This window comes from Talpa occidentalis, unplaced genomic scaffold, assembly GCF_014898055.3.
Source record: "Talpa occidentalis isolate TD23 unplaced genomic scaffold, MPIMG_talOcc4v2.1 talOcc4.8, whole genome shotgun sequence".
Taxonomy (NCBI): Eukaryota; Metazoa; Chordata; class Mammalia; order Eulipotyphla; family Talpidae; genus Talpa; species Talpa occidentalis.
Genome location: NW_023605194.1, coordinates 19,757,777 through 19,781,352, shown reverse-complemented (window position 1 = coordinate 19,781,352; position 23,576 = coordinate 19,757,777). Strand labels below are relative to the sequence as shown.

Below are 23,576 nucleotides of genomic sequence, written 5' to 3'. Positions count from 1 at the left end.
AGGGGTAGGGAGTGAAGACAATATCACTAGGTTGGGAAGGCCCTCAGATCAGGAGCCAGTTAAGAACTGAGCAAGAAGTAACTGCATAGGGAGAAGAGCTGTTGACTCTCATTAGTTGCTCTGAGGACAAGATAAGGAGCCAGAGCTGCCTATGGCAACGTAGATCAAACCCTAGTCCTGCTGGAGCTGAGCAAGTGCCATCTCGGTTGGCTGATGAGGAGAGGTGAGCATTGCAACCTCAGGCTTCTTTCCCTTACCAGCCTGGCATAACACCCTGAGCCTGACTCCCTGCCCTGGGCTGTTCTGGAAGAGAAGTCATACGGCCGACCCAGCAGACCTTTAAGTTTCATACCATCAGCCTTTGGCAAACTGCTGTTGTTCCCTACAGGCCACCTGCATGGTAGAACCCAGTGGCTAGAAAAGGATACCCAAGAAACACAGGCAGAGATGGAGGTGGGCAGACTTACCAGCTCCTTGAAGAAGGCAGCTTCCTTGTGCTGTTCCGAATAGCGCTCATACTGGTCGAGGCCATCCTGCAGTTTCAGTGTGAGTGTGTCATAGTTGGCTCGCACCACCTCCAGCACCTAGGGGAGGTCAAGGGCTCAGGCCATACGAACCGCAAGTCACCTGGCCCCCATGTCCCTCCTGCTGTCCCACTGGCTTGGCAGTCTGGGGCTACACTCCCAAGAGACTCTGCTCACTGCTTATCATCCAGGAAAAAGCCTGGTCATAGGGAGCAATTCCTCAGGTTTCTGGGACCCCTTGCTAATTTCTTCCATTTCCTGACATTCTTGACCAGCCCAGTTTGGCCACCAAGGCTGTTTACTCTGGGGATGGAGCATGAGAAGAGGTGACAGAACAGTGAGTGTCTAAGCTCAAAAGTATTCCTGATACCATAATGTGTTCTTGGCTTTCTCTGGCCAGGTTGTCACAGTTGCTGAGTATGACTTTGCCAATATCTTCTTCCTTTTCCCTTTCTGGGAACCACATTTCTTCAGTTCTGGGATGTTCCTCAGAACCATCTGCCACTTGTTTTCATCTCTTAATGCCAATTCAGCCTTCCTATCCATTGCCTGGATCGAACTTTTGGGCATTCCAGCCTTGAGTGTAGAAAAGAGTTTCTAGACTAGAGCCAACCTCATCTTTTGTTTTGATGAGGGGCCCCGCCCCCTCCATGCCTTTAACTTTCTATGGGGGTGGATTCAGACCTCTGCTGACTCCAGGAACCTTGAATCTCTGTGAGACTACCAAAGCCAGACTACCAAAGTCACTGATGTGACTTTAGTTTATAAGAACATGTTATCAAAGGCAAGGATTATTAGTAGGAGGGGCACTACATCAAGTTAAAAGAAGTGAGCTGGGCAGAAAGGAGAGGCCAGGAGAGGGAATGACTGTTCACTATGGTAATTAGGGTAGCCTATAATGTCATGGAGAGCTCCTAGCAAAGTAGGGAGCCTGGGAAGAATGAGCAAGTGAGGAGGGAGGCTCAGCTCCAACAGAAAAAAAGAACATGCTATAATCAGGACTAGTCAGAAGGGCTGAGGACAGACTCCTGAGGGATAGAAAAGTGGCTCTGGGTTGTTTCCTTCACCAATTCAGGTCTGTGCCAAGACACTTGGTAGCAAGCATTTATACTTGCCAAAAATTCCTGAGGAGAGAGTAGGAATGGAGAACACATGGAAGGCTGTGTCCCAAGTTTGGGGGGAAGGGACAACTAGGGCAAAGGTCTGGCCTCGGTTTCAGGTTCAGGTTCCTACCTTCCAGACACCCAGCTTTTCAAGGTCCCTTTTTCCTGGCTGTTCCCTACAGATCCTCATATAGGCTGACTTCTTTGCTTCTAATTCCATTTGTCAGCTCTGGTGGCAGAAGGACTGCTACCCAGCAACAGCAGTCACCCACAAAATAATCCAGCCCTCTCATGCACGTGGGCTGTGCTTGTGGCTGGAATATCTACAGCCAAGGTCTTGGCGCAGAAGTAAGTGGCTTAAGCCCAGAAAAAGGGAAAATACAGGGGACCTCCCTCAGGGGTTAAAGACAGTGCTACAAGCTGTTGCCAGCCACTGCAGCAGGAGTTCAATCCTTGGCCGGCCAGGGAGATGACCCACATGGCACAGTGGACCTCTCCTGCCTTGCCCGCTGCTCCCCTCAACAGTGTATTTCAATAGATCTTCCTGTTCTGCTCCCCACTCTTTCTGGTGAATACTCTCACCCTCCACACATCTGGTTTACACCCCAGTTCTTGTATACATAAATAAATAAATAAATTTTAAAAAAAAAAAAAAAGGAAAAATTCCTCCAAGATGGAACCAGCCACTAAGAACCAGTCAGAAAAGAATGCTTTCCCAAACCTTGAACTCTGGGGTAGCCTCAGCAATGCCTATGACCCAGGAACCTAGGCATGACTTTCCCTGAGGGGTGTCAGGTGCCAAAAGACAAATACCATGCTAAAACCAATTTCTGAGAAGGTATAGCATGTCAAGAGATGCTACATCCTGAGAGCCTCAGGCCTGAGACAACACTGCCTCAATTATCTGGGCTTTCTCTTCTTGCCAGGGCAGACTAGAAGGGCCAAGATCTCTATCCACTACTCAGAACAGGAATTTTTCCTTTCCCAGTAAAGTTGTTTTTTGCTAGTACAGCTTAGTTCGGTTACTTGTACAGAGGAGGAAAGCAGATGTTCCTGATTTACCAGTTTCTTGGAAGGAAACCAGAGGCCAGACTAGACTTAGGGCATGACCTCAGTTGTCGTCCTCTTGTCTAGACCTTGCCCACTGTTACTTCCTTCCCTGGCTCTGTATGCTTCCTTCCTTTCGTCTTCTTTTGCCCAGGGAAAGCGGCCCTTCACCCTGCTTCTGCCATTGCCTGCCCTTATGACCTCTCTTAAATTCCCAAGAAGACCACATGCTAAGCTCAGGGCTTAGTCCCAGGACTTCAGAGCACAAGGGGCACTTTCCTAGTCTGGGGTTTTGCTTTCTGTAGCTTCAGACTTTAGGAACATATCCCATTTAGAGCCTCATACCCAACACTGACCTAGGACATGCAAGGGCAGGCCCTAGGCAGAGAGCAATCTCCCAGAGCCCTCGTGCTTAAATGCCTTAGCTTTTACCCTAAGTTGCCGTCTCATACTCTGGCTCCCGTGCAACTCCAAAGGCCTCTCCTAGGCTGAGATGCCTCCCTAATCCACAGACAATAGTTTAACCCCAAAGTACAAGTCCACTTTCATTATCAGCTATTGGACTTGTTGACTGCCAAGAACCATGGCCACCATCTCAGCTCATGGTAGCTTCAAAGTCAGTGAATTGCCTGTAAGTCACATACTCTCTAAGGAATCCTTATACCCCCACATGTGACTCTCAGTAGAGAGGAACCTGGGTCCTCACAAAGAGCCTGACAGACTGAGACCTGGAATCCTACTCTTACTAATTGATCTCAGACAACTCACCTAACCTCTTTGAATCTCAACCTTCTCTCTATAAAATGGAACTTTTACTCCTTCTTAAAACAATATGGGAATAAAAGTTTTATGTTCCTGAAAGTAACATACAACTCATGGAAATGTCACTCAATGGCTACACAGCTACCTCGATAGTTCCTAGGACTAAATATAACTGTGATCACAGTCCAGGAAATACCTACCTATTTCAGACTGTCCCAAAGATCCTATGTGCATAAATATTTCTTTGACACAAAGAATAACCTTTGGAATTTAAGTAAAGGACACAATTAACTTCAGTTTCAAAGATCCTATGCCTCTTATTTGCCTTGAAATATTTTGTCTCAGGTGAGGGAACAACAAAGTGGAGGGGTCTGGGACCTAAATGCTTCCCCGAGGTCCCTGAAGGGAAGGGCGTGACACAAGCTTTGAGGTCAGGCTTCAAATTTTGGTCCAGAAATTAGCTATGTGAACTTATACACATAACTTAATCTCTTTGAGCCTCATTTTCTTTTTTTTTAAAATATATATATATATTTTTAATAGAGGCATGTTTTATTTATTTATTTATTTGTTTGTTTTGTTTATACATGCACTGGGTACAGTCAGAAGCGCGGGAGGGTGAGAGAATTCACCAGAGCCAGAGCAGGGAGCAGAGCAGGCAGAAGGACCGAGGCACACTGCTGAGGGGAGCAGCAGGCGGCAGGAGAGGTCTGCGTGCCATGTGGGACCCTCCTCCGGTGGCCGGGGAGCAGCCGGGGATCGAACCGGCACCGCGGAGGCCGCGGGCAGCTTCGCAACCCCAGCGCTCAACCACTGCGCCACCGGGGAGGCCCTAGCCTCATTTTCTTATCTGTAAAATCTATCACATATGCCTGATGTGAGGATGCAGTGAGTGACACAATGATGGCCCAATGTCTGGCACGTAATGAACAGTTAATATGTTACTAGTAATTCTATGATGAAAGCCTCTTTCTGGTGACAGTGGGCCTTGGATAGTTCTGTTGATCTGCAAATAGATGTAACCATAAGCCAGGGCTTGCACATCAATATTTAGTCTCTGGCAGATTCTGGTGAAGAGGAAACCTAATTTCTCTATTCAATGTGAAAGCAGGCTTCCCAGAATGCCCCACTGTCCTGGGTGTAAATGGCAGTGCTTCAGGCAGAAGTCAGAGAATACCCAGTGTATACTGCAAACCTTAACAATCCTGGTAGTACAAAGGGGTATAGGTTATACTAAAGAAAATCAGGGCAGAGAGGCACAGAAAGGCCTTATATGATAAAGGTTGTGAGATTCTTGATCACATCAAGATAAGGAAGGAAAGAGAATCTAGTGCATGAAGTTAGCTCAAAATTGCTGATGAGACCCCAGATATACACATGCCCTTCCCCTAGTACACACGATAGGCACTCCGCACAAACTGTTCAGTGGACTGTGCCTCTCCCCTCTTTTTTTTTTTTTTAAGATTTATTTATTTATTTATATAAGCACTGGGGTACAGTCAGAAGCGTGGGAGGGTGAGAGAATTCACCAGAGCCAGAGTGGGGAGCAGAGCAGGCAGACTGACGAAGTACACTGCTGAGGGGAGCAGCCGGCAGCAGGAGAGGTCTGCGCACCATGTGGGACTTGCCCGTGGCCGGGGATCGAACCGGCACTGCAGATGCTGCAGGCAGCTTCGCAACCCAGCGCTCAACCACTGTGTCACCAAGGAGGCCCTCTCCCCTCTTTTTAAGGCAGGGCCTTTGAGACAGGGAATAACTTCCTTAAAGAGAGCAGCAAAGGAGAATTGACAGGTTGGAAAAGCTCTTGGCAATGGCTATCCAATTTTGATATCAGAGGGCTTGGAACAGTGCCTGAAATTTTGTTTTGTCTCAAATTGGACCGAATTCCCAGCAGAGTAAGAATGAGGGGATGACTAAGTAACAGAATGTGACCTGACAGCAAATTTGTTTTTAATTTGAACTGACATCTACAGTATAACTTATTTGGGGTAAGCATGGTGCTTCCTTAGAGGCCAGGCTGCTAAGCTACTAAAGCACAAGCTACCAAAAGGGAAACTTAATGAGACATCTCATAGAGTAGGAAATACACATGGATCCTATCAAGGTTGTCGTGGATGTAATGAAAAGAAGCTATGGAATCAGAGAAACCTGAGTTCAAATCTTAGCAACATAACTTATTAGTTATATGATTTTGACCTGTCTTAGTTTTAGTTACTTTATCTGTAAAATAATCATCACCACCATTATATGTTCTTATAGTGATGGGATCTTATAAATGGAAGATGCCAAACAACTGAAGGTTGCTGAGAAACAAGGAGGGAAAATGGAAATACAGAGTATCTGATGTATTCAAACAAGATGAATCAGGTGGCAAAATGGTGGTGGCATTGCCACCAATATCTGAGGATAGTGACATGGAAAGCAACCAACCATATCTCTTTCTGACAAAGTGTTAGAGACAGAGCTATAGAAATTATAATTCTGGAGGGAAATTTTGAAATCACCTACCTAGTCCTTGGTCATGATTTCACAAATGAAGAAATTGATGTCCAGAAAGATTATAAATTGCCCTCAGACACAAAGCTGGGATTAGACAGTCTTCTGATACCCAAGCCAGTGCTCTTTCCTTCCTCTGCTGGCTGGCTAGTCTGACCTAGGGCATGTTTCTGAGTTTAAAGGCTAAGCCTGATCTTTCAGAAAACAAACATTCATAGAATTCAAACTCATGCCTAAGAAATGGGAAGCATGATCTGGTGAGAGCTGGGAAAGCAACCTGGTGGAGACATGGTTTGTTCTTTGAGCCTTAATGACTACTAGGTACTCAGGGCTCCAGGGCTTGTTATTTTCCACCAGCAGCTGCTAAAGACCCTGATCAGGGTCTCCCTGTTGGCGCAAGGGGTTAAGTATCAGCATTATTAAGCTATCAGCAGCCACTGCTGCATAGTTCAATCCCCAGCCAAGGAGCTAACCTGCTGCTCCCCTCAGCAGTGTATTTCAGTAGATCTGTCTGTTGATTCCTTTCATCCCCTGAACCCCTGTTCTTGTATGCATAACTGTAGGGTAAAGAAAATATCAGGCTTTTCTGCCCTTCCGCCATCAGGATAGATGATGGATCCTTGTCCTGAATGCATGCCTGATGGCGGGCACCTGGAGTAGGGTGTGGGCATAGGTAGATGGGATTCAGCTGAGCTAAGACTGTGCTTTTAAGGGCGGCGTCACGGGGGGGACGCCAGCAGCCCCAGCCAGCAGCAGCAGAACCGAAAGAGAAGCCGAGAAGCAGCAGAACGAACGCTAGAGAGCCCAGATAGAGTGAAGACTTGCTGGGGGCTGGGAGGCCTGCCAGCCTCCCAGCCCCCCAGTCAGCACCCCTGCCTGCCATATGCCTGGTGAACCCCAATAAAAGACCTGCAAAAACCACTGAGGACTCTGACTCCTCCTTTACCCGGTCTGTATGGGATCAGAAAACCTGCACCTGTGCCCATGTCCTGCCTTTACAATTGGCGTAAGTCGGCAAGATCCATGTAGACGGGTATTGGAGCCCTCTGAAGACCTGGAGGGACTAAGGAGAACAGACTGTTTGCCTGTGATGACGCTGGAGGCACCATGGCGGCACAGAAGGTGGATACGGTCCGGAGCTGTGGGACGAGACCTCGCAAGGAGGAGACGCCCGAGAGGACCAGGCAATGACACCGGAAAGGACCAGCCAATGACACCGGAAAGGACCAGCCAATGACCCCTGAGGCAGCAGGCCGCTGCTGACGCAGGGAGAGGCCAATGGACATGGACTGATAAACTTGGACTGACAATGCCGCCAGAAGGCGGAGGACCTTGCAGGTTGATATGTTTTGGGACCCTGGGGGTGGAACAGTTTTGTTTGTAAACCCCAAGAGATGGGAATCTGGGGGTGGCCAGTGGGCCTTGATGGCCAAAAGCAGCCTGTGCATGCCCAGCAGCCAGGTGGAGGAGAAAAGCCAACTAAGAAGGCAAAAGCTGGTACTGATGATAAGTTGAGAAGCCCTGAGCGGCTGTTAAGCAGCCTGGGTATGCTGAAGAACTGTGAGTCTCGTAAAATCACCTGTGGGTGATGCCCTGCTCATTCTTTAGCGAGGGTGAGGAGCTGAGGAACCTGTCCTTGGGGGACGGGTGGGGAATGTGGCTTGGGGTGGAGCCCAAGCCAAATGCAGAGTTTGGATCCCCGACCCATGTGCTTGTGCAGTGGGTTGGCTTGAGTGCAGGGGTCTGCGAGTCGCATGGGTGGCCATGAAGGCCGAGTGTTGGAGCGACTGCAGACAAAAACCCTAAGGGTTGGCGATTACCCCCAACAGAATAAAATTGCCAATCCCAGAGCTAGTGCATCCTGGGGGTGGATGCTGTGTGCGCCTTGTAGCCGAGACTACAGCCAGAGAAGGCCAGGAAGCCTGACGGCTCCTGGTATGTTATAGTAGATGCCGTGAGTGATTCCCCTCCCTCGTATGAGCAGTGCCTTCGGCAGCAGATTTGGTGGCTCATCTGCTGGTACCAATAATTGTCTTTTGCACTTGGTTGGTGCCCTGCCTGGACTTATTTGTGTTCTGTTGTATTTTGTTATATTGTATTTTGTTATATTTGATGTATTTGCTTTTGTGGGCCATGGCTGCATTGTTTGTTTGCTTAGAAAATTGTATATGTATGTATAGACTGTATGGCAGAAAACCCTGAGGGGGTGGACTGTAGGGTAAAGAAAATATCAGGCTTTTCTGCCCTTCCGCCATCAGGATAGATGATGGATCCTTGTCCTGAATGCATGCCTGATGGCGGGCACCTGGAGTAGGGTGTGGGCATAGGTAGATGGGATTCAGCTGAGCTAAGACTGTGCTTTTAAGGGCGGCGTCACGGGGGGGACGCCAGCAGCCCCAGCCAGCAGCAGCAGAACCGAAAGAGAAGCCGAGAAGCAGCAGAACGAACGCTAGAGAGCCCAGATAGAGTGAAGACTTGCTGGGGGCTGGGAGGCCTGCCAGCCTCCCAGCCCCCCAGTCAGCACCCCTGCCTGCCATATGCCTGGTGAACCCCAATAAAAGACCTGCAAAAAACCACTGAGGACTCTGACTCCTCCTTTACCCGGTCTGTATGGGATCAGAAAACCTGCACCTGTGCCCATGTCCTGCCTTTACAATAACTAAATAAAAATAAATTAAAAAAAAAAAAAAAAGACCCTGCTCAGCCCTACTGACAGTTCGTGTAACTCACTAGCAAACCAGAACAGACTACTTCAAATTCACTATCAAAAAGCTCTGGCTTTGGTTACTACTTTAATTACTTAATATTCATTTAGAAGTGTGAAATTGAAAAGTGTTTATTCTTCAATTGGAGTTCTCTGGTCACAGCTATCAGGTAGTCTCCAGGCTTGGGGTGAATCCCTTTTACAATGAATCCCTTTTACAATGAATGCTCATACCACAATTTTCCATTCTCCCAAAGAGATTATAATACCTCTATTCCATGCTGTTCTGCTTTACACTTACCAGACCCTTAATCATAGAAAAATTAATCTCTGGATGGTTTGAAACAGATAGAGTAGTTAAACAGAGGAAAGAAGACAAAGGCTTTTTAGAAGATTTTCGTGATAATCTCCATCCATTTCTCCCACTGAATTCTATCCATTTGCTCTATTTCAGGTGTTATTCACTAGAAAAAGAAAATGTTTTGCCCCATTTCTTCCAAAAAAATAGGAAAGGAAAGCCTGATGGATCAAGCTCTGAAACTACAAGCAAGAGCATTACCAGGCGTTAAGTCTGGACACTGCCTTCACCTCTCTGTCCATCAGTTAGAGGAAGCTAAGCTGGTAGTACTTATTCTACAAGATGATAATGGTGAAATGATGAGAGTTTGGTTGTTGGGAATTGAAATCCAAGTCTCACAACAACCTCACAACAAACCTGTCCTGGTATCTAGAAAACCAAGGTCTGAGTAATCAGATTTGCTCTCCACGCCAATCCTCTAAAGTTTTCACTGCTTTAGCATAACGTCCTATATCTGAATGGAATAGTGCTGAGCACAGAGCAGACCTTTGATAATGGTGAGGGGCAAGTGAATTATTAGAGAGGAAAGGAAGGTCCAAATAGCCATACGCAGTTTTGAAGGTAAATGCAGACCTAGATCTCCCTGTCTCTATCTCCTTGCAGACGCACAAGCAACAGTTGATCCTTGAATAACACTCCTAAGCATAGACATCCTCCATTCCTATTCCCTTCCCATATAGTCAAAACCCCATATAACTTACAGACTGCTCTCCATAGTCAGAGGTTCAGCCTCCGGGGATTCAACCAACTGACACTTCATTGATTGAATCAGTGAAGTGGAAATGCAGATAGAAAAAAAATTTGCCTACAAGTGAGCGTGCACAATTCAAACCAGTGTCATTCAAAGGTCAATTATAAAACAGTTCTTAGCCAAGAAGCTGAAACCTTTTACCCCCTGCTATGCAGTAAACTTCCCCAAACTCAAAGGAAAATATCTGTTCCTAGAAAAATGAGAATAACCTGGGCCTCCCTAATGGCACAAGAGGTTAAGTCTCAGCACTATCAAGCTGTTGCCAGCCACTGCAACATGAGTTTGATCCCTGGCCAGGGAGCTAACACACATGTCGAAGCAGACCTCTCCTGTCTTGTTTGCTGCTCCCCTCAGCAGTGTATTTCAGTAGATCTGCCTGTTCTGCTCTCCACTCTGTCTCTGGTGAGTCCTCTCACCCCCAATCTCTGGCCCACACCCCAGTTCTTTTTCTTTTTTTTTTAAGATTTATTTATTTATTTATACAAGCACTGGGTACAGTCAGAAGCGCTGGAGGGTGAGAGAATTCACCAGAGCCAGAGCAGGGAGCAGAACAGGCAGACTGATGAAGTACACTGCTGAGGGGAGCAGCGGGTGGCAGGAGAGGTCTGCGCACTGTGTGGGACCCTCGCCCGGAGGCTGGGGATTGTACTGGCACTGCAGAGGCTGCGGGCAGCTTCGCAAGCCAGTGCTCAACCTCTGCGCCCAGTTCTTGTATGCACAAATAAATAAAAAATAAAAATCTTAAAAAAAAATTGAAAATAACCCATTCAGGGCATTGCTTAACTCTATTCTCTGTATTTGTTATAGGGTTGACACGCTCTATTTTGGCAAGAGACTGAAGAGAACTTGGAGGTCTGATCTTTCATTTTCTCTGTAAGTAACTAATCTAGCCTCCCACCTTTTCTATACTTTCCCCAGAACTAGTTATATATCTCCCAATGAAAGATAACCCCTTATCTCCCAGAAGCAATAAAAGGTCTGTCCCTCACCTTGCAATCTCACCTCTCAATGGCATTCTTTATGCATACAAGAGCTGGGGTGTAGACCAGAGGTACGAGGATTCACCAGAGACAGAGTGGGGAGCAGAACAGGCAGACTGACTGAAATACACTGCTGAGGGGAGCAGCAGGAGAGACAGGAGAGGTCTGCTGCGCCCTGTGGACCAACTCCCGGACTAGGGATCAAACTCAAGTTGTAGTGGCTGGCAGCGCTGAGACTTTAACCCCTGCATCACCAGGGAGTCCCAGGTGTGCTCAAATTAACAAGGAATTTCAACTGCACAAATTCAGCTCCACTGAGTAGTTTCTGTATTAGATAACTGCCCATGACAATCTAAGCAGATGCAGATGGTGATCTTTGATTAGCCAGGTTCAAAGTCTTCCTGAGTTATTTTTAGCACTTGTTGGCATATGTAACCAACAGATTTGCATCTTAGAAGACTAGGGATTCCTGAGTTCCTAGGTGAGCCAGTACCCAGTAAAAACTGCTAGCTTCCTTCAGAAGCTGTCTGCTGATCTCTTATACAGGACAAAGCTTGGTCCATGTCCTGATGGATATGGCCTAGGGCACAGGGAGCAAGCAGATAGCTAAAAGGAACAAAGTATCAGCTACCAAAAGGCTATATATATAAATGCTCCTTGATAGTCTGAGAGATTTGAGGGTTGAACCTTTGTAAATAACCGATTTAAGGCTGGGACCTGGGTGCCAAGAAAAAAAGAAAAACGGAAGAGACACCTTTCACAGTGGGTTATCTAAAAAACCCAAAAAAACAAAAAAACAAAAAGACCCAGAAATTGCTCACTATGTATAGTTTCAATATTCCTTCCAGAGGAAGAAAGGAAGAGAATGAAGTAATGAGACAATATATACTAATAGTTAATTTTAGGAAATGTTTTCTAAAAAGTGAAATTAAAAAATTTTAGCTTGGTATTCTAAATAGTGTGGAACTTCCACTTCTACTTATGACAGAAGTTGAAAAACTTGGAAAGAAAGAACTCTTTTTAGATACTGAGTAACAGACTATGCAGGACAGATATCCTGAGAAACAGAAAATATAGGTGAGCAAGAGGTCTTGCTGGGGTAAGGAAATACATTAAATTTCGAGGCAGAGGGCCTCCCCTGGTGGTGCAGCGGTTGAGTGCTGGGCTGGGAAGCTGCCTGCAGCCTCTCTGCAGGGCCGGTTAGCCAGTGAGGGTCCCACATGGCGTGACAGACCTCTCCTGCTGTGCCTGCTGCTCCCCTCAGCAGTGTATTTCATCAGTCTGCCTGTTCTGTTCTCCTCTCTGACTCTGGTGAATTCTCTCACCCTCCACGCTTCTGACTGTACCCAGTGCTTGTATAAATCAATCAATCAATCAATCAATCAATCAATCTTAAAAAAAAATTTTTTTTTTGAGGCAGAGGTGGCTGGAACCCTGGGGGCAGATTACCAGAGAAGAGGGAGTAAAGCAGAGAAAAGAGCTTTGGAAGTCTGCATGGTGTTCCCATCCAATTTGTTCCTGAAAAATAAGGAATACATGTGCTGGGTAAAATTCAACTAGGCTGCACAAAAAATGAGGATTTATAAGTTGAATAGTTAGAACTCACACTGGACTGAGAGCTGTGTGAATTTTCCCCAACCAGAAAGAAAAGTACCTGTTGAATACCTAGGGCATTCAAATGATCACAGCTTAGTAGAGGAACTAAACTACTCCTAGAGTAAAAACTACTCAAAGAAAAATTAAAAAGAAGTTTCAAAATGATCATGTTGCTCCACAAATAATTTACAAGACAGGTATATAAAATACCTACAGAAAATACAACACCATTTAAAGACAATAAAATCTAGCATGCAAGGAGATAAAATTCACAGTGACCAAAATCCAATTAAAAATTACAACATATGTCAAGAAGCAGGGAAATGTGGCCTATAACCAAGTAAAATATCAATCAATAGAAATTTAGCTGAGAAATGAGAGATGATAGAATTAGCAACAAGGACATACAAAGAGCTATTATAAATATGTTCAAGTACTTATTCATTTTTTTTTATATATAGAGGCATGTTTTCTTTCTTTCTTCCTTTCTTTCCTTTCCCTCCCTCCCTCCCTCCCTCCCTCCCTCCCTCCCTCTCTCTCTCTCTCTCTCTCTCTCTCTCTCTCTCTCTCTCTCTCTCTCTCTCTCTCTCTCTCTCTCTCTCTCTTTCTTTCTTTCTTTCTGCTTATACATGCACTGGGTACAGTCAGAAGCGCGGGAGGGTGAGAGAATTCACCAGAGCCAGAGCGGAGAGCAGAGCAGGCAGAAGGACAGAAGTACACTGCTGAAGGGAGCAGCGGGCGGCAGGAGAGGTCTGCGCGCCATGTGGGACCCTCCTCCGGTGGCCGGGGAGCAGCCGGGGATCGAACCTGCGCAGCAGAGGCTGTGGGCAGCTTCGCAACCCAGCGCTCAACCTCTGCGCCAACGGGGAGGCCCTACTTATTCATTTTTTAAAAAATTTATTTATGCATATAAGAGCTGGGGTGCAAGAAGTACTTATTTATTTTTAAAAATATTTATTTATTTATGCATGTAAGAGCTGGGGTGCAGGCCAGAGGTGGGGGTGGTGGTGAGACGATTCACCAGAAACAGAGTGAGGAGCAGAACAGATGGAGCTACTGAAATACACTGCTGAGAGGAACAGCTGGGGAGAAAGGAGACAAGAGAGGTCTGCTGTACCATGTGGGTCACCTCGCTGGTGGGGACTGAACTCGGGCTGCAGTGGCTGCGCATAGCTTCATAGTGTGGCATATTAGCCCCTGTGCCACCAGGGAAGCCCCTGTAGCAGTGTATTTTTATATTAGAAAACAAGAAAAACTTTAAAGATCAAGATTTAAACCCTGAGAAATTAGAAGCTCTTTCTAACCATCTGGAGGTGTGAAAATGTACCCCCAAAGTTGTATAAGTATGTAAATGACTGACAAATTAATTAAAAAAGCAAAGAAATTATAAATTCTTCCCATTAAGTGGCCTTAGGTTATCTCTGAAAATGGTTTGCTGTTTACTTGGCCCAGAAATACCTATCAAGTCATGCAAATCAGGAGGTTCAAATGTTTGTGTTCATTTTAAGAACACTGGTGAAACTGCCTAGGCCATCAAGAATATATACATCTGAAAAGTGATCAAGTATCTGGAGTATGTCACTTCATAAAAGCAATATGTGTCACTCAGTGGAAGTGGTAGGTGTGCCCAGGCCCAACAGCTGACATGGACCCAGGGTCAGTGGCTCAAATAGAAGTTTCACGGCACATGCTAAAATTGCAAGAGTAATGCTGAACTTAAGGGTTTAAATGTAGATTCTCTGATCATTGAGCACTGCCAGGTGAACAAAGCCCCCAAGATGCACCACATAATTTATAGAGCTCGTGGTCAGATTACCCATACAGAGGCTCTCCTTTCCACCCTGAGATGACCATTATTGAAAAAGAGCAGATTAGGGGCCTCCCTGGTGGCGCAAGGGGTTAAGTGTCAGCACTATGAAGCTATCTGCAGCCACTGCAGCACGAGTTCAATCCCCTGCCAGGGAGCTAACCTACATGGTACAGCAGATCTCTCCTGTCTCACCTGCTGCTCCCCTCAGCAGTGGATTTCAATCAATCTGCCTGTTCTGTTCTCCACTGTGTCTGGTGAATCCTCTCACCAGCCCCCACACCTTTGGTATGAACCCCAATTCTTGTATACATAAATAAATCTCTAAAAAAAAAAAAGAGGGCTTCCCTGGCATTGCAAGGGGTTAAGATGCAACCTGTGAAGCTAACCTCAGCCACTGCAGCATGAGTTTGATCCCGGCCAGAGAGCAACCCACATGGTGCAGTAGACCTTTATTGACTTGCCCACTGCTCCCCTCAGCAGCATTTTCAGTCAACCTGCCTGTTCTGTTCCCCACTCTGTCTCTGGTGAATCCTCTCATCCCCCACACCTCTGGCCTGTAACCCCGTTCTTGTATGTATAAATAAATAAATCTTTAAAAAAGAAAAAGAAAAGAAAAAGAACAGATTAAACCAGAAGCGAAGATTGCACAGAAGAAAAAGATATCCAAGAATAAACTGAAGAAACAAAAACTTATAGACTGGGAATAAATTCAGTAAAAAATAAAAGTTAAAAAAAAAAAGAAAGATATTAGAAAAAGTAGAAAAATTGTACCAAAGAAACATAGAAAACAAAAAAGATATTCCTTGAAGTCAATGAAATGGCAAGCAGAAAAACAATAGAAAATCAATTAATCTGAAAACTGATACTCTGAAAAGATTAATTAATAAATCTTGAGCTATGCTGATCAGGAGCAAAACAGAAGTTACACATTACCCATATCATCAGTGAAAGTGGGGACATCACTACAGGCATTTATTTGAAGGAAAATAGGTAATATTATGAACAACTTATGTACCAAGAAATTAAATAGCCTATATGAATGAAAAATTTCCTTGGAGACACAACTTACTAAAACTGGCTCAAGAACAAGTAGAAAAATTATCTTTAAATCTATGAAAGAAACTGAATAGCTATAATGCTTCCCACGGAAGTGTACTGATAGAAGCAGTTTACTTTGAAATGCATAACAAAAGTAAGGTGGATTGATCCACCCTTTGGATCAGATATGAGATAAAGCAAGTTTAGGAAAATGTAAATGACAGAATCTAAGTGGTGGTTACATCAGTATTGTAATATCAGCATTCACTATATAATTTTTTCAACTTTAAAGTGTGTTTGAAAATTTTCATAACAAAATTCTTTCCAGAAAGAAAACTCCAGGCCCAGATGGCTTCACTGATAAATTCTATGAATCATTAAGCAATAACTATTTCCAATCCTACACAAACTCTTTAAAAAAAGAGAAAGGGGGCCTCCCCGGTGGCGCAGCGGTTGAGCGCTGGGTTGCGAAGCTGCGCGCGGCCTCTGCGGCGCCGGTTCGATCCCCGGCTGCTCCCCGGCCACCAGAGGAGGGTCCCACATGGCGCGCAGACCTCTCCTGCCGCCCGCTGCTCCCCTCAGCAGTGTACTTCGGTCCTTCTGCCTGCTCTGCTCCCCGCTCTGGCTCTGGTGAATTCTCTCGCCCTCCCGCACTTCTGACTGTACCCAGTGCATGTATAAACAAAAACAAACAAACAAACCAGCAAACAAATAAATAAAGCATGCCTCTATAAAAAAAAAAAAAAAAAAAAAAAAAAAAAATAAAAAAAGAGAAAGGAATACACTCCAACTCATTTTATAGGGCAGCATATTCTATTTCCAAAACCAGACAGCGAAATCACAAGAAAATAAAATTCCCCATAAACACTGACATTAAACAAGTTAGCGACTCAAATTCTGTAATATATAATTACTTTATCATGATCAAGAGAGGTTTATCACAGGAAGGTAAGGTGAGTTTAATATTCAGAAAGTAGTCACCATATTAGCAGTTAATAAAACAAAATCCTGATCATCTCAACAGATACATGGGCGAAACTACACATTCGTTTATAATAAAAACTCAGCAAAGGGGCCTCCCTGGTGGTGCAGGGGTTAAAGTCTCAGTACTATAAACATCTCGCCCACCACCCCCAACATGGCACAGCAGACCTCTCCTGTCTCACCCGCTGCTCCCCTCAGCAGTGTATTTCAGTAGATCTGCCCATTCTGCTCCCCACTCTTCACTGGTGAATCCTCTTACCCACCTCTGAGCTTACACCCCTGTTCTTCTATGCATACATAAATAAATCTTAAAAAACAAAACAAAAAAAAAATTCAGCAAAGTTGGAATAGAAGGTATCTTCCTCAACCCAATAAAGGGACTCTATGAGAACTCACAGCCCATTCACTACTTAAGGAAAAATACCAATGATTTTACCTGATGATCTGGTAATAATGAAGATCCACTTCATTATTATACTGGTGTTCTAGACAGTGCAATAAAGAAGGGGGGGGAGGCAGAAGTAAAAATAAATTTATTCATACACAATATGACCATGAACATAAAAAATTCTAAGGATTCTAAAAAAGGAATTAATAAATAAGTTTATTAAGGTTACAATTTAAAAATTGTATTTCTGGGCTGCCCTGGTGGCACAAGGGGTTAAGTCTCAGTACTATGAAGCTATCCAGAGTCACTGGAGTACCATCCCCAGCCAGGGAGCTAAGCCACATGGCACAGCAGACCTCTCCTGTCTCTCCCACTGCTCAGCAGTGTATCTCAGTCAATCCATCTGTTCTGTCTCTGGTGAATCCTCTTGCACCACCATCCCTCCCCTGCATCTCTGGCCTAATCCCCCAGCTCTTGTATGCATAAATAAATAAATCTTTAAAAAATAAATATTTCTGTAAAATAGCAAAAACAATTGGTAATTGAAATTAAAAATACTACTTACAGACTATAAGAGATGAAGAATTTAGGAAGAGATTAAACAAAATAGGTATAAAATAATATGCTAGAAAACTATAAAACATTGAGGGGCCTCTCCCTGGTGGCGCAAGGGGATAAGTCTCAGACTATGAAGCTATCTATAGCCACTGCAGCACGAGTTTGATCCCCGGCCAGGGAGGTGACCCACATGGTGCAGCGGACCTCTCCTGCCTCAAAGGCTGCTCCCCTCAGCAATGTATTTCAATGTGCCTGTTCTGCTCCCTACCCTGTCTCTGGTGAATCCTCTCACTCTCCTGCGCCTCTGGCCTATACCCCAGCTATTATATAAATAAATAAAATCTTTTTAAAACAGCTTATAAAACATTGATAAGAAATTTTAAAAGATCTAAATAAATGAGATATATCATGCTCATGTATTTAAAAATATTAAGGTGTCAATTCTTCCCCAAGTTGATCTATAGTTAATACAATTCCAATCAAAATCTCAGCAGGCTTTTTTTGCAGAAAGTGGAGAAGAAAATTTTACAATTTATATGGAAATGCAAAAGTCCTAGAACATTCAAAACAATTTTTAAAAAGAATAAAATTAGGGCCTCCCCGGTGGCACAGCAGTTGAGCGCTGGGTTGCAAAGCTGCCCGCAGCCTCTGCAGCGCCAGTTCGATCCCCGGCCACTGGCGAGGGTCCCACAAGGTGTGCAGACCTCTCCTGCCACCTGCTGCTCCCCTCAGCAGTGTACTTCGTCATTCTGCCTGCTCTGCTCTCGGCTCTGACTCTGGTGAATTCTCTCACCCTCCCAAGCTTCTGACTGTACCCAGTGCTTATATAAATAAATAAATAAAAATAAATCTTAAAAAAAAAAGAATAAAATTAGAAGACTTAGATGACCTGATTTCAAGATTTACTACAGACCCATTGTTACATTATCAAGACAATGTAAGGCAGACATTAAGGCAAGTAGACTAATAGAACAAAACTAATACTTCAGATTTTTTTTTAAAGATATTAAAGATTTACTTATAGACATGGTCAGTTGACCTTTTTTCACAAATGTGTCAAGGTGCTTCAATAAGGGAAAGAAGAATCTTTTCAACAAGCAATGATGAAACAATTGCTTATTTGGGAAAGAAAAAAGGGCCATTTACATTTACCACACACCAGGCAAAAAATTCAAATGAGATGGATCATAGAACTCAATGTAAAAGCCAGAACTGTATAATACAGAGAAGAAAATACAAGTGAAAAACTTCATGACTAGGAGTAAGCAAGGATTTACTTAATAGAATACAAACACACAAACCATTAAAAAATTAATCTTCATGAAAATTTAATGAAAATTCGGCATCATAAAAATGTCTGGACTTTGAAAAACACCACTGAGAAGATGCAAAGACAAGCCACTGACTAGGGGAAAATTCTCAATAATATATATGACAAAGGACTTGCATACAAAAATACACAAAAACTTGTCAATAACATACACAAAATGACAGCCACATTTTAAAAAACAGATAATCTGAACACTTCACAAAAGATACATAATGCCCAATAAGCACATGAAAAACTGCTCAGTACAAAATGAGTAATAAGTTAAAAATACCTATAATATTTACAGTATACCAACAGCACTACATACCCACCAGAATGGCTGAAATTTAAAAGATTCACAATTCAAAATGTGAAAAGGATGTGGAAGAGCTGGAACTCTGTCTTGGTTGAAAAACGGTAGAACTTTTGAAAACAGTTTGACAGCTTCTTTCTTTAAAAAAAATCTTTAGGGCCTCCCTTGTGACGCAAGGGGTTAAGTCTCAGCACCCTGAAGCTATCTGCAGCCAGCTGCTGTGGCATGAGTTCTATCCCCAGCCAGGGAGCTGACCCACATGGTGCAGCAGAACTCTCCTGTCTCTCCTGCTGCTCCCCTCAGCAGTATCATTTCAGTAGAGCTGCCTGTTCTACTCCCCACTCTGTCTCTGGTGAATCCTCTCACCTTTCCACACTTCTGGCCCGCACCCCAGCTCTTATATGCATAAATAAATCTTTAAAAAAATATTTTAAAAAAGTATGTATATCTATGTACATTCTAAAGTTGATTGACTAAAATCTTAAGTTATGACATCTAGATGGTATGATTAAACTTGATTTTTTTTAAAGATTTACTTATCCATAAAAGAATTGGGGTACAGGCCAGAGATGCGGGAGGTGAAGAGGATTCACCAGAGACAGAGTGGGGAATGGAATAGGCAGATTGACTGAAAACACTGCTGAGGGGAGCAGCGGGCGAGGCAAGAGAGGTCTGCTTCACCATGTGGGTAGCTCCCTGACCATGGATAGAACTTGTGCTGCAGTGGCTGCGGACAGCTTCACAGATTGCATCTTAACCCCTTGCGCCACCAGGGAGGCCCTAAACTTGATTTTTTTAATGTTTATTAATTACTCTTAAAAAAATCTTCATTGAGATACAATCTATGTGCTATGAAATCCACTCATTTAAAATGTACAATTTAATGGTTAGTTGTGCAACTATCACCATGGTCTAGGTTTAGAATAATTTCATCAACCCAAAGAAACCCCACATCCATTAGCTGTCATTTCCCACCCTGCTTGCTCCCCATTACGAGCCCTGGCTAACCACTAATCTATTTTCTGTGTGATTACATTTGCCTAAACAGGGCAGTTTAAATCAGTGGAAACTTTGTGACTGACTTCTTTCACTTAGTATAATGTTTGCAAGAGTTACCCATGTTGTAGGATGTATTGGTACTTCTACTCTATTTTTTTTTTAAAAGATTTATTTATTTATTTAATACAAGCACTGGGTACAGTCAGAAGCATGGGAGGGTGAGAGAATTCACCAGAGCCATAGCAGGGAACAGAACAGGCAGACCGACAAAATACACTGCTGAGGGGAGCAGCAGGCGCGGCAGGAGAGGTCTGTGTGCCATGTGGGACCCTTGCCGGTGGCCAGGATCAAACCGGTGCTGCAGAGGCTGCGGGCAGCTTCACAGCCCAGCGCTCAATCACTGCGCCACCAGGGGAGGCCCTACTTCTACTCTTTTTTATGGCTGAATAATATTCCATTATATTGATGCATTACACTTTGTTTTTCCATTCAGTTGTTGAAAGACATTTTAGGTTGTTTCTACTTTTTGGTTATCATGCTATTATAAATATTTGTGTACAAGTTTTTACGTGGAGATATATTTCTTTTGGATGAACACACTGATGAATCACAGACATAAGAAATCACATATTTTATGAATTTACTTATGTGAAATTCTAGAAAAGACAAACGTAATTTACAAGGACAGAAATCACACTGGCAGTTGCCTAGGCCCCAGACTCAGGGATAAGAGAACTTTCTCAATCTATCCTTGGCTGGCCGGGGATCGAACTCATGCTACAGAGGATGTGGACAGCTTCACAGGTTACGTCTTAACCTCTTGCACCACCAGGGAGGCCCTTACTGTTCCATTTTTGATTGGGGCAATAGCAATTCAGACTGATATATTAGTAACTTTAAGCTAGGAGTTCTTAGTGATTTGACAATGCCAGAGATTCCCTTTCTTGTGATCTTCTCATCCATTCCTGGCAATCCTCCCTGATTGAACTCTGGGTAGCAATCAACTGTGTTTAGAATAATTTTCAGCAAGGCACTAGCCACATGGGGATTTTTAAGTGGGTGTACTTACCTCAACCTTCTGGCAAACTCAACCATTTGCCAAGCTAAGGGACTTAGAGGTTCCACTGTATTAAAGACATCTAACAAATGTTCTGCTTTTGTCTTTTCTATGAAACTGAGGCAGAGATGAACAATGTCTTTTCTTTTGAAAACCCACTCTAAATACATTATTATCAGCCAACCATTTATAGATTTACAATGAGACAATATTTCTAGGGTACAAGGTGAAGAGGGAGGTTTATCTGTCCTTCTTAGGTTTATAAAGCATAGGTGTGGGATCTGTTGCAAGCACTGCAGGTACATCAGTTCAATGAGGTCTACAGGAGAAAACACAGGCAAAGTCTAAGCAAGAAAGCGGTGATTCTGATTAATATTCTGGGAAGTCCTTAAGAGCTAATGTGATTTTCTCATTTTTTTTTTTTAAAGATTTGTTTGTTTGTTTATTTATTTATTTATACAAGCACTGGGTACAGTCAGAAGGGCGGGAGGGTGAGAGGATTCACCAGAGCCAGAGCGGGGAGCAGAGCAGGCAGAAGGACCCAAGTACACTGCTGAGGGGAGCAGCAGGCGGCAGGAGAGGTCTGTGCGCCATGCGGGACCCTCCTCCAGTGGACGGGGAGCAGCCAGGGATTGAACCAGCGCTGCAGAGGCTGCGGGCAGCTTCACAACCCAGCGCTCAACCGCTGCACCACCAGGGAGGCCAGATTTTCTCATTTTTATAAGTCTCTCACTTGGTAATGCAGATACTGCTCTGCTTTTGCACAGAAAAGAAAAAAATCTAGGGAACTTGATCCAGGGCACCCATTCCTTGTCTTATTGCACTAAGGGAAGAGAAGGGAATAGAGAAAGGGAATAGAAACAGAGAATTCTTAGTCTTGGCAGATTCGCAGGGCATCCTTGGGAGCCCAGGATTGGTTCTCTTTCTGAACACTTTAGTTCAAAGCAGCTAAAAAAAAGAAAGAAAACGAGCCAAGAGCACAAAAGCTAGAACAAATAGCAAACTGATAATAAAACCATAAACCCTACTGAGTGAACATTTCTCTCTCCACTGGGTACTTACAGTAACTTCTACTCAAGATAACCTGAATATCTCTCTAGGACACAATCATCCAACATAATTGTTTGGAAACAAGGATCTAAAAGGTGAACACAAATCTCTTAGGTTAAAAAGATGATGCCTATTAAAAGGTAACTATATCCTCTATACGGCCACTCTGTTTATAACATGTAAAAGGTTCCTCCCCCACCCCCTTTTTTAAATTCTATTTTCATTTCTTGTACTTCAGGACCCAACTCAATTTCAGAACCAATTAAGCTGGCCAGTTGTCCCAGTCCATCCATGCTTTCTTTTCAAGCTTACTTCCAAAAGACTCTCTACTTTCCTGAGATTTACTGATCTGACAGATGGGCTCTGCCCTTCAGCAAGGTGGACCAGATAATGAACCTCACAGTGGGTGATTAGTGAGAGGTCATCAGTTGGTTAAAGAAGTGGTGACAGTGACTATCTTTAATTTCCCTGGGCAGCTGCCCCACCTCCCTGACTTTATTTGGTTGAAGCCCTAGACACCCCTTATAAAGCTTTTTTATGCACTACTTACAGATCCAACATGCCCAGGTCCTTACCATGCATAAGCAAGGCACTGAATCACACTAAGAGACAGCCAGAGTACATGGAGTGGGGGAAACAGAATACAAAATACTAGCAGGCCTTTTTCTTTATGGTTTGCTGCAAGCAGGTTAACCCATCCATCTCAAACAAGGAGGCAGATGTTTTGTGTTCCCCACATGAGGTTTCTTGCCTTGGAAACAGATCACATTTTAGAGGGTGACCAAAAAAAAAAAAAAAAAAACCCAACAAAAAACAAAACAAAACAAAAACCCAAAAGAAATCAAACCAAACAAACAACCCAAAACCCTGTCTCTACTCCTAACTCACAAGTTGATATGAATCTCTGCCACCCTGCCAGGAATCATGTACTTCTTCTTAACAGAATTCTTTAATAGAATTTGTGGTCTAGCTATAGTTTCCCTTCTAGTGGGGTGCATCACTTTTAAAATTACAATTTCCTTTGAGTAGTTGTAAAAATCAAAGAGCTGTTGGTACTTAACCAAAACTTTTCCAATTAAAATAGCTTAAAACAGAGACAAAAGTTTACCTGGGGGATACTTCTGGTTTCTGAGGTTACCACAGTGGTAAGGTATGCTTGCAGAGCATACAGCCAACTCCTGGGAAAGAGGTCATGGTGGAAATAAAAAGTTCCCAAAGATCTTTCTGGAAGAAGGATAGTGGCTAACAACAAGCTGAAGAGAAAAGTCTTATGTGTACACTAATGCTACCTATGTGTATCATTAATAACTGGGATAAAGGATCCTTCTTGGGTTTAACCAAGAAAGCAAGGACTGCTGTCTCCTGTGACCTCTTTAAATGCTGACAATGGGGCCTCCCTGTTGGCACAAGGTTAAGTCTCAGCACTATAAAGCTATCCATAGCCACTACAGCATGAGTTGGATCCTCAGCCAGGGAGCTGACCCACATGGTGCAGCAGACCTTTCCTGTCCTGCTTGCTGCTCCCCTCAGCAGTGTACTTCAGTCAATCCACCTCCTGTTCTGCTCCCCACTCTGTCTTTGGTGAATCCTCTCACCCCCCACCCCAACTCAGGCCTGCACCCCAGCTCTTGTATGCATAAATAAACAAAATAAATCTTTAAAAAATAAGCTGACAACCACTGGAATTCCTTTAAGCTCCAAAACGATTTCTCCTATGCACTGCCAATGAAGCTTCACTGAAGATGACCA

At 43.9% G+C, this 23,576-nt stretch overlaps 1 protein-coding gene across 3 annotated transcripts in view; it reads right to left on the bottom strand.

Annotated features, from left to right (window-relative positions):
• The window catches only part of ARMH3 (armadillo like helical domain containing 3), a 196,237-nt gene that overhangs the window by 4,608 nt on the left and 168,053 nt on the right, over positions 1–23,576 (bottom strand). For all 3 annotated transcript variants that reach the window (XM_037497405.2, XM_037497406.2, XM_054690559.1), the window contains one exon: positions 468–584. In XM_037497405.2, the coding sequence (XP_037353302.1) occupies positions 468–584 (117 nt within the window). The remainder of the gene's footprint in view (positions 1–467; positions 585–23,576) is intronic.